At 37.2% G+C, this 12,381-nt stretch overlaps 2 protein-coding genes across 2 annotated transcripts; both read left to right on the top strand.

Annotated features, from left to right (window-relative positions):
* The first annotated feature begins 328 nt into the window (after positions 1 to 328).
* LOC116403933 (beta-galactosidase 7-like) lies at positions 329 to 2,794 on the top strand. Its single transcript, XM_031885878.1, has one exon. It carries the CDS (start codon positions 329 to 331, stop codon positions 2,792 to 2,794), a length of 2,466 nt encoding a protein of 821 aa, XP_031741738.1.
* Positions 2,795 to 5,753: 2,959 nt separating this feature from the next.
* LOC116403932 (beta-galactosidase 15-like) lies at positions 5,754 to 8,219 on the top strand. Its single transcript, XM_031885877.1, has one exon. The coding sequence runs from the start codon at positions 5,754 to 5,756 to the stop codon at positions 8,217 to 8,219; it is 2,466 nt and encodes an 821-aa protein (XP_031741737.1).
* Positions 8,220 to 12,381: the final 4,162 nt, after the last annotated feature.

Here is a 12,381-nt window from a genome sequence, read left to right as displayed (position 1 = left end):
CATGAAGCCAATCGTGAAAAATGAAAAGTAGAATCCTAAGTGATTGGGGGGAAAAGAACACAATTTTGTTAATTGCGTATAACTGATAGTTGTAATTCGGTAAAAGGTTATTTAAGGATAAGGTCAGCTAGAATTCTACAATTTCATAGGATGCAACTCATAACGAAAAACTTTTGTCAGTCGTTTTTCTATGTTTGGAATTGATCAACAACCTGGAACACAAATATAGATAGGAAAGAACTCTCACCTTATCACTATGTACTCTATATAAATAAACACATCGATTCAGGAAACAAATAAGCCAAAGACATAAGTTGTGGGATCAAAGATGTTTAAGCTTCAATGGCTTGTTGCAACTTTAGCTTGCTTGACTTTTTGCCTAGGAGATAATGTTTCATATGATTCAAATGCGATAATTATCAACGGAGAACGACGTATTATCTTCTCAGGCTCAATTCATTATCCACGCAGCACTGAAGCAATGTGGCCTGATCTTATTCAAAAAGCTAAAGATGGTGGGCTTGATGCAATTGAGACATACATTTTTTGGGATCGTCACGAGCCACAACGACGAAAGTATGATTTCTCTGGACGTTTAGATTTTATTAAATTCTTCCAGCTTATCCAAGATGCTGGACTTTATGTTGTCATGAGGATTGGTCCTTACGTGTGTGCCGAGTGGAACTACGGAGGCTTTCCAGTGTGGTTGCACAATATGCCAGGAATCCAACTACGAACTAACAATCAAGTCTACAAGAACGAAATGCAAACTTTCACGACAAAGATAGTGAATATGTGTAAACAAGCCAATCTCTTTGCTTCACAAGGAGGGCCAATAATATTAGCTCAAATCGAGAATGAGTATGGAAATGTGATGACACCAGCTTATGGAGATGCAGGAAAAGCATATATCAATTGGTGTGCCCAAATGGCCGAATCTCTCAATATTGGCGTTCCATGGATCATGTGCCAACAAAGTGATGCCCCACAACCTATCATTAATACATGCAATGGATTCTACTGTGATAACTTTACTCCAAACAATCCTAAGAGCCCAAAAATGTTCACTGAAAATTGGGTGGGATGGTTCAAGAAATGGGGCGACAAAGACCCTTACAGAACTGCAGAAGATGTAGCATTTTCTGTGGCAAGATTTTTTCAATCCGGTGGCGTCTTCAACAATTATTACATGTATCATGGAGGCACCAACTTTGGAAGAACGTCGGGAGGTCCATTCATCACTACATCTTACGATTACAACGCCCCACTTGATGAGTATGGGAACTTGAATCAACCTAAATGGGGGCATCTCAAACAACTCCATGCATCAATCAAGTTAGGAGAGAAGATTCTCACTAACGGCACACACACAAACCAAAACTTTGGTAGCTCTGTAACTTTAACGAAATTCTTTAACCCAACAACAGGGGAGAGGTTTTGCTTTTTAAGCAACACAGATGGAAAAAATGATGCCACCATAGATCTACAAGCAGATGGAAAATATTTTGTACCAGCTTGGTCTGTGAGCATTCTTGATGGTTGCAACAAGGAGGTTTACAACACTGCAAAAGTAAATTCCCAAACATCTATGTTCGTGAAGGAGCAAAATGAGAAGGAAAATGCACAGCTCTCGTGGGCTTGGGCTCCAGAACCTATGAAAGACACACTGCAAGGAAATGGTAAATTTGCGGCAAACCTTCTTTTGGAACAAAAAAGGGTCACGGTTGATTTCAGCGACTACTTCTGGTACATGACGAATGTTGACACTAGCGGAACATCTTCACTTCAGAATGTGACTCTCCAAGTGAATACAAAGGGTCATGTGCTTCATGCTTTCGTTAATAAAAGATACATTGGGTCGCAATGGGGGAGTAATGGCCAGAGTTTTGTGTTTGAGAAACCCATTCTACTAAAATCGGGAACCAACACAATAACTCTTTTGAGTGCCACTGTTGGGTTGAAGAATTACGACGCATTTTATGATATGGTGCCAACGGGAATCGATGGAGGTCCCATCTATCTAATTGGAGATGGAAACGTGACAACTGATTTGTCATCAAATTTATGGTCTTATAAGGTTGGATTAAATGGAGAAATGAAGCAAATTTACAACCCGATGTTCTCACAGAGAACAAATTGGATTGCACTAAATAAAAAATCTATTGGAAGGCGAATGACATGGTACAAGACTAGCTTTAAGACACCTGCTGGAATTGACCCAGTAGTCTTGGACATGCAAGGAATGGGAAAAGGCCAAGCTTGGGTAAATGGGCAAAGCATAGGCCGATTTTGGCCATCTTTCGTTGCTGGCAATGATAGTTGCAGCGCAACATGTGACTATAGAGGTGCATACAACCCTAGCAAATGTGTGGGAAATTGTGGAAATCCTTCTCAAAGATGGTATCATGTTCCAAGATCATTTCTTTCAAGCAACACAAACACATTGATTTTATTTGAAGAAATTGGTGGAAATCCACAACACGTGTCAGTTCAAACAATCACAATAGGAACTATATGTGGAAATGCTAATGAAGGAAGCACCTTAGACTTGTCTTGTCAGGGAGGACATGTCATCTCTGACATCCAATTCGCTAGCTATGGAAATCCAGAGGGAAAATGTGGTTCGTTTAAGCAAGGTTCATGGGATGTGACAAACAGTGCTCTTTTTGTGGAAAAAGCGTGCATTGGCATGGAAAGTTGTTCAATTGATGTATCTGCAAAGTCATTTGGATTAGGCGATGCCACAAATTTATCTGCAAGATTGGCAGTTCAAGCACTGTGTGCACAAAATTGATTAACAATGGTGTAATATATATTCGTTAATGTTAACTTCTTTTAACAAACTATGTATTTTTATTTCTTTCTTTTTCGTAGTATATGGTTTCTTAATCACAAACGTAGAAGATACTATAAACACACTGTGGTCTATTAATGATAGGCCATCACAAAAATATTGGTCTGTCATTGATAGCCCATAAAAGTCTCGATTGGAGCTGTCACTAATCTTTTGCTATATTTGAATGTTTTTTAAAAACGTTGTTATATATTTAATTATTAGGGGCATTTTGAAAAATAGCAAAATAAATTAAAATATTTACAAGCTATGGCAAAATTTTGGATTCCATCAAAAACAGAAACTGATAGACTGCTATCACTGTCCATCAGTGCCACCGATAGAAGCATATCAGTGTGTATCAATGTCTATTATTGATAAAATATGAAAAAGTTGCAATGTGTTGTAAGTATTTTGTCAAATTTGCTATTTTTGACAATTCTCCTAATTATTATTCATAATTAAAAAAATATATAGTCATTCATGCCAAAAACCCCCCTTCGAAGGAACATAGAGGAATAAATTGTGAACATTTGGCTGTTGAGTGAAACCCCCTGTCGTGACATCATCTTTCTTACTATCTCTAACCCTCTCGACGACCAACCACTGAACGCAAACTTTATCGTCGCCAACCACATCAGGACGTTGCCACCGCTGCCGTTATTTCCAGCCCACCGTTAGTTTGTTCTCTCTCACTAGAGACCTCGCGACATTCGCACGTCATAATGAGCCACCAATCGCCCTTAGCCGCCGTTTACCTCTGCCAGTGACCGATATATCGAATCACTGTCGGTCGCCCCTTCTGTACCTTCGGGAGTTTCTTTCTCTCATGTCTGCAGAAGGAAAACCCACGCAGTCGCCACCACAATACTACGTCGATCTGCGTCCAGCTGCCAAGACCCACACTTCGAACGAGTTTGATTTTAGTAATCCACTCCGTTTAATTCAGTTATGAAACTAAAGGTAGGAAACATTTCGAACCTTATTTAACAAGGTTGTGCCGTTCTATGTGAGTTTCTTCGGTGGTGCTGCTCCAAGTCAGTTTTGAGCTCAATTTTGATGCTATAATTCGTGTTACCGTTATTAATGGTTACGAGACAGTTTCTTGACAAAGGATAGCTTGGGTAAAACATTTAAGAACTTTTTTAAGAATGAATTTACTACAACTTTGATTAAGGGGACTAAAAGTTGAAATTTTGTTTGGGTCCATATTTTTTAATTTCACAAGGGCTCGGTAAGCGGAAGGAAAGGATATCTGGATATAAATTTTGTTTCAACCTGCTAGAATGCCTTTGAGACAGGCAAAATGTAATTAAATTTTAAGGCACGCTAAGAAACTTTATGTGATGGTATGTGTGGTTTATGACTGACAATTTATAAGAACGTGCTACAAAGTTATAAGTTATTATGATATGATTAATTATACAATGTGAGACCCCTTATTGCACTTTGCGTATAAGTTAGTGGCAACTACCCTCTCGTACGTATAGCTGCGTACACACTAGATTTGTGTACTTTCAGACCAGCTAGACTTTTGTGCCTAATGGGCATCTAGTTTTGGTTTTAAAATTGCATGCATCGTAGTAATGACTCTGGCTAGGGACCTAAAACAATCGGGTTGTTGCATGAAAGATCTTTAGTTAGTAATTGTATTGATATCTCTAACTTGCAAATTAGAAGGCAATATAGAACTAGCTAGGTGTAATTTAATGTTATGTCGGCTCCTTCGAATTTTGTAGTTCGTCTTTCTTGTTTTCTATCTACACTTGATTATATCTTCTAGTGGGCTCATTATTGAAGAGTAGACAGTATGTTTAAAATGATATTCTGCTTTAGAAATATTACGGAAGGTGTACCCTTAGTTCTCCCTACTGTTGAAAGATACTGCCAAGTTGCACCAACGTGGTTTAAGATAAACTCTGGAATCATCACCTGGATTTAGCAGCTTCATTATTTCCCTCAATGGTTGCCATTAAAGTTGAAGAAAGGGAGATGCATCATGCTTGCAAAACTTGTGGAGAAAAGGCTATCCACAAGTCCTTTTTTTAACTGACAAAATGATCATGATGATTAACTATTCTCTTACATTTGAACACTATCGTTTTTGGTTTTACAGTATTATGGCTTTGATGGTAATTGAAGAGAGTTTCTCAATATTGACATAAACTAAAGTTTCAAGAGTCTACCTTTTTGTAATTTTTGTTTTCCCCTGGAAATCCGTTGCTTCCAATATTATTCTGTTGATCTTCTCTTTTTTTGTTCCCTTTAGGTTAACTTGGATTTATTTACCTTCACTGTTTCAACCATCACACATCCCACATCATGATATATAAATTAAAGAAGTATTTTAAATAATGAAACAGTATTTTCACTAAACAATTAACATCATTAATTTGAACATGAATTTTAATTGATCAATTAATTAGTTTTAATGCCAATTGAGTGTACATGAGAGTGATTAAAACCCACCGTTTAGGAGGTTGTTACATAAATATCTTGATGACATATTTGGGTTTGGTGCAAATATAATATCTATTTACATTCAATTGCTCATATTATATTAGCTTCACCGAAAGTTGATGGCTTCCAACATGAAGCCAATCGTGAAAAATGAAAAGTAGAATCCTAAGTGATTGGGGGGAAAAGAACACAATTTTGTTAATTGCGTATAACTGATAGTTGTAATTCGGTAAAAGGTTATTTAAGGATAAGGTCAGCTAGAATTCTACAATTTCATAGGATGCAACTCATAACGAAAAACTTTTGTCAGTCGTTTTTCTATGTTTGGAATTGATCAACAACCTGGAACACAAATATAGATAGGAAAGAACTCTCACCTTATCACTATGTACTCTATATAAATAAACACATCGATTCAGGAAACAAATAAAGCCAAAGACATAAGTTGTGGGATCAAAGGATGTTTAAGCTTCAATGGCTTGTTGCAACTCTAGCTTGCTTGACTTTTTGCATAGGAGATAATGTTTCATATGATTCAAATGCGTTAATTATCAATGGAGAACGACGCATTATCTTCTCAGGCTCAATTCATTATCCACGCAGCACTGAAGCAATGTGGCCTGATCTCATTCAAAAAGCTAAAGATGGTGGACTTGATGCAATTGAGACATACATTTTCTGGGATCGTCACGAGCCACAACGACGAAAATATGATTTCTCTGGACGTTTAGATTTTATTAAATTCTTCCAACTTATCCAAGACGCTGGACTTTATGTTGTCATGAGGATTGGTCCTTACGTGTGTGCCGAGTGGAACTACGGAGGCTTTCCAGTGTGGTTGCACAATATGCCAGGAATCCAACTACGAACTAACAATCAAGTTTACAAGAATGAAATGCAAACTTTCACGACAAAGATAGTAAATATGTGTAAACAAGCCAATCTCTTTGCTTCACAAGGAGGGCCAATAATATTAGCTCAAATCGAGAATGAGTATGGAAATGTGATGACACCAGCTTATGGAGATGCAGGAAAAGCATACATCAATTGGTGTGCTCAAATGGCCGAATCTCTCAATATTGGCGTTCCATGGATCATGTGCCAACAAAGTGATGCCCCACAACCTATGATTAATACATGCAATGGATTCTATTGTGATAACTTTACTCCAAACAATCCTAAGAGCCCAAAAATGTTCACTGAAAATTGGGTGGGATGGTTCAAGAAATGGGGCGACAAAGACCCTTATAGAACTGCAGAAGATGTAGCATTTTCTGTGGCAAGATTTTTTCAATCTGGTGGTGTGTTCAACAATTATTACATGTATCATGGAGGCACCAACTTTGGAAGGACATCGGGAGGTCCATTCATCACTACATCTTACGACTACAACGCCCCACTTGATGAATATGGGAACTTGAATCAACCTAAATGGGGGCATCTCAAACAACTCCATGCATCAATCAAGTTAGGAGAGAAGATTCTCACTAACAGCACACGCTCAAACCAAAACTTTGGTAGCTCTGTAACTTTAACGAAATTCTTTAACCCAACAACTGGGGAGAGGTTTTGCTTTTTAAGCAACACAGATGGAAAAAATGATGCCACCATAGATCTACAAGAAGATGGAAAATATTTTGTACCAGCTTGGTCTGTGAGCATTCTTGATGGTTGCAACAAGGAGGTTTACAACACTGCAAAAGTAAATTCTCAGACATCTATGTTTGTGAAGGAGCAAAATGAGAAGGAAAATGCACAACTGTCATGGGCTTGGGCTCCAGAACCTATGAAAGACACACTGCAAGGAAATGGTAAATTTGCGGCAAACCTTCTTTTGGAACAAAAAAGGGTCACAGTTGATTTTAGCGATTACTTCTGGTACATGACGAAGGTTGACACTAACGGAACATCTTCACTTCAAAATGTGACTCTCCAAGTAAATACAAAGGGTCATGTGCTTCATGCTTTCGTCAATAAAAGATACATTGGGTCGAAATGGGGGAGTAATGGCCAGAGTTTTGTGTTTGAGAAACCCATTCTACTAAAATCGGGAATCAACACAATAACTCTTTTGAGTGCCACAGTTGGGTTGAAGAATTATGACGCGTTTTATGATATGGTGCCAACAGGAATCGATGGAGGCCCGATCTATCTAATTGGAGATGGAAATGTGACAACTGATTTGTCATCAAATTTATGGTCTTATAAGGTTGGATTAAATGGAGAAATGAAGCAAATTTACAACCCGATGTTCTCACAAAGAACAAATTGGATTCCGCTAAATCAAAAATCTATTGGAAGGCGAATGACATGGTACAAGACTAGCTTTAAGACACCTGCTGGAATTGACCCAGTAGTCTTGGACATGCAAGGAATGGGAAAAGGCCAAGCATGGGTAAATGGGCAAAGCATAGGCCGATTTTGGCCATCTTTCATTGCTGGCAATGATAGTTGCAGCGCAACATGTGACTACAGAGGTGCATACAACCCTAGCAAATGTGTGGAAAATTGTGGAAATCCTTCTCAAAGATGGTATCATGTTCCAAGATCATTTCTTTCAAGCGACACAAACACATTGATTTTATTTGAAGAAATTGGTGGAAATCCACAACAAGTGTCAGTTCAAACAATCACAATAGGAACTATATGTGGAAATGCTAATGAAGGAAGCACCTTAGAGTTGTCTTGTCAGGGAGGACATGTCATCTCTGAAATCCAATTTGCTAGCTACGGAAATCCAGGGGGAAAATGTGGTTCGTTTAAGAAAGGTTCATGGGATGTGACAAACATTGCTCTTATTCTTGAAAAAGCTTGCATTGGCATGGAAAGTTGTTCAATTGATGTATCTGCAAAGTCATTTGGATTAGGCGATGCTACAAATTTATCTGCAAGATTGGCAGTTCAAGCACTATGTGCACAAAATTGATTAACAATGGTGTAATATATATTCGTTAATGTTAACTTCTTTTAACAAACTATGTATTTTTATTTCTTTCTTTTTCGTAGTATATGGTTTCTTAATCACAAACGTAGAAGATACTATAAACACACTGTGGTCTATTAATGATAGGCCATCACAAAAATATTGGTCTGTCATTGATAGCCCATAAAAGTCTCAATTGGAGCCTGTCACTAAACTTTTGCTATATTTGAAACAAAATTGATATTTAAAAATAAAGCAGACGAACGAGGAGTCGTTACTCGAAATGTGGCATGCTTAGTTGTTCAAGGGTATACTCAGATGGAAGGCATTGACTTTGATAAAACCTTCACTCATGTTGCTAGACTTGAAGCTATACGATTGTTACTTACCATTGCTTGTATACAAAAGATCAAGTTGTATCAGATGGATGTCAAAAGTGCGTTTTTAAATGGATATTTGAATGAAGAAATATATGTTGCTCAACCCAAAGGTTTCATTGGTCCAGTATTTTCACAACATGTGTACAAATTGAATATAGCTCTGTATGGTCTCAAGCAGGCACCTCGAGCCTGCTATGAACGACTTACTGAGTATCTATAGAAACAGGGATATGTTCAAGGTGGGATATTGTGATGCTGATTTTGCTGGTTGTTCTGATGATAGGAAGTTTACATTCGAAGGGTGTTTCTTCTTGGGTAACAATTTGATCTCATGGTTCAGTAAGAAGCAAAACTTTGTCTCTCTATCCACTGCTGAAGTTGAATATATTGCGGCTGGCAGTGCATGCTATCAATTTATCTTGGTTAAGCAAATGATAGGTGAGTATGGTCTGTCTCAAGAAAACATGATATTATATCAATGATAACATGAGTGCCATTGATATTTCAAAGAATCTGGTCCAGCATAGTCGCACCAAACATATTGATATTCGACATCACTCTATTCGCGATCTTGTTGAAGGTAATCTTACTTCACTCACACATATTTGATCTGCCCTCCAGCTAACAGATGCTTCCACAAAACCCCTCGACACAACTTCTTTGTACATTTACAAGTTGAATTGGGTGTGCGTCGACTGCTGGCTTGAAATTGTGTTTTTGTCTTATTGGTGTGGGCTTCTATACTGTGTATTCCAACCCATTTATGATTGACCCATTAGTAGTTATTGTAGAGCCTTTTTATATTTGACAAGTTTGGAGTTAGGTGGGAATCATTTGTGTTTTTGAAAGGGATGTCTATAGATTCAAGAAACCATCGTCTTCCTCCTAGTATCTTCTTGATTAAAATGGTGAGCACCCAGCGCGACTACTACCACGAAACCTCTGTTCCTCCTCGCAATTCTACCATTCGTTAAAACATGCATGGAGGACGAATGGGGGTAAATGAGTTAAGAGTGTTCCTTCACGTCGTATGTATGTTTGACTTGCTGACCGAAGTAAAATTCCTCTTATTAGTTCTGATAGCTCTGCATCTATACATGTTGAGAAGGTTGGTGTGCCCCTGTGGCTGTTTTAGACGAAGGACTTTTGTTGGGAAGAAGCTTTTGTGGGAATACTCTTACCCTCTTCTTTTGAATGATTTACTTTTCTAGTGATATTCTGATGATTGTTTGTTTTGATGTGCTGTTGTGTATTCTGTGGTCTACTACTATTAAAAGAATGAATGGGATAACTACCACAGTGTGTGACTACTAACTTGACTTTACGATTGACTTCTGATGTGGCTAATGATCTGGGTTGGTTTCATTTGTCAGTATTCAGGTGTGTGTTTCCTGGGATGTTAAGTGTGTGTTTCCTGGGATGTTCAGTAACTTTCGTTGCTTAGTACTTTTGTTGTGACTCTGGTTGATCATAAAAAAAATCGTTCATATTTGTTTCCTTTGATTATGGAAAAGATATCGAGAATATATATATGAGAAGACTTTGGTTGTTTGCGGGTGGAGAAAAAAAAATACAGAGAGTTTACGAAAAAAGTTTACGAGTTCGCCCGAAGACAACCGAAAAAGGTGAAGAATGTCATGACCATCTGATGTTGATCTAATCACTTTAGCTATTTGTTTTTTATATGATTATGAAATAAATGAGAATAAGGAGTATGCCAATGGGAAGACAACTAAACTGAGAGATCAGTTTATAAAAACAAGGGGAGTCTGTATCAAGTCTTCAAAAAGAATCTGCACATCCTCAGAGGGAGCCTGAGTTTATTCTGCACACCTTCAGGGTAATTATGTCTTAATTATTTAATGTAACCACTGAGATAGTTACATATTATGAATATCAATAATACTCTTTATCTGAGTAGAGAAGCTCCCTAGATGTAGGCAACATTTACCAAACTGGGTTACCAAAGTGTACTGTGTTATTTATCTTCCATGTGCTCTAGCTATTCTTGTAGTTCAATACTGGTGATATAGCTAAAAGGTAATTGCCCTCCTCACTTTTCACCTTCCTGGTAGTGCACAACTATATTTTGGAGATTAGTGAAAAATAAAGGTAAGTGAAACTAGTACATTTAAGCTGCAACTTCCAACTTTTGATTGTCTTTCCTTTTCCTGTAGGTAAATATATAACATTTCTGATTCATTGTTGCATGTAATTTCTATAGTTTTGAAGTATATTTTAGGGTAAAATATCTTGGAAAATTACCAAAAATAGGCTAAAAATAAAGGGATGAGAGATTTTTGAGATTGATTTTGAAAAAGTTGATTTTTAGGACAAATTGAGGATGAATTGTCTAAATTACCCTTCTTTAATTTTTCCTTTATCTTCCCTTCCATTTTCACTCTCAATTTCTTCTTTTATCTTTTCCCTCCCTTCCATGGCACCTTTATTTTCTCCATCCATCTACACATTCTTCTTCTGGCAAACATAAAGGCAATTCTTTCCTTTTCATCATTCTCTATTATGTCTCTATCTCCTTTTCCTCCCCTTATCTAGTTGCTTTTGAAACTAATAGTGAAAGTTTGAAACGTGTGAGATGTCTGCGAGATGTGTGCGAGATGCATGCGAAATAAAACATCCAACCTAGTAAACTTACTAAACATATACAAAATCACTCTAAATGACCTAGGAGGGGTAGCAATTTGATTGTGAAACTCATAGTAAAAGTTTGAAACGTGCGAGATATGTGCGAGATGCGATGCGTGCAAAATAAAACACCCGACCTAATAAACTTACTAAACATGCACAAAATTACTCTAAATGACTTGGGGGTAACAATTTGATTGTGAAACTTATAGTGAAAGTTTGAAACGTGCGAGATAGGTGCGAGATACGTGCGAAATAAAACATCCGGCCTAATAAACTTACTAGACCTGCACAAAATCACTCTATATGACTTATGAGGGATAGCAATTTGTCTGTAAAACTCATAGTGAAAGTTTGAAATGTGCGAGATGGTTGCGAGATGCGTGCAAAATAAAACATCCAACCTAATAAACTTACTAAATATACACAAAATCACTATAAATGACTTATAAGGGGTAGAAATTTGATTGTGAAACTCATACTGAACGTTTGAAATGTGCGAGATAGGTACATAGAACGAACCTTGTTATTGGTACGGATTTTACATTATACCATAATTTCATCATCGTCATTATTATTGACTAATTGTTCATGAAGCTGTTTCATCATCGTCATTTTATGATTTTATGCATGTTTGTTAAGCATTTATGTTTTATCTTGCACGCATCTCAAAACTATCTCGCACGTTTCAAACTTTCACTATAAGTTTTACAATCAAATTGCTACCCCTTCTAAGTCATTTAGGGTGATCTTGTGCATACTTATTAAGTTTATTAAGCTCTTATGTTTTATCTCGCATGCATCTCGCAACTATCGCGCACTTATCTCGGAACTATCGTGCATTTATCTCGCAACTATCGTGCACCTATCTCGCACGTTTCAAACTTTCCCTATGAGTTTCACAATCAAATTGCTACCCCTTCTAAGTCATTTATGGTAATTCTATGCATGTGTAGTAAGTTTATTGAGCCCTCATATTTTATCTTGCATCTATCTCGCATATGTTTTTGTGTTAGAAAAAAAAAACTAATACATAAAATCCTAAAAAATGCCAAAAAAAATTGTATGCTAAAATAAAAACATCAAAATCTAGGTCATTGAGACCCCTCATACGCAACCTATAATTAACTCAAAAAAAA

The sequence above is a fragment of the Cucumis sativus genome, chromosome 5 (genome assembly GCF_000004075.3).
Source record: "Cucumis sativus cultivar 9930 chromosome 5, Cucumber_9930_V3, whole genome shotgun sequence".
In the NCBI taxonomy this organism is placed as follows: Eukaryota; Viridiplantae; Streptophyta; class Magnoliopsida; order Cucurbitales; family Cucurbitaceae; genus Cucumis; species Cucumis sativus.
The sequence above is the reverse complement of the archived record's forward strand: the minus strand, read 5'-3'. Positions and strand labels throughout refer to the sequence as shown.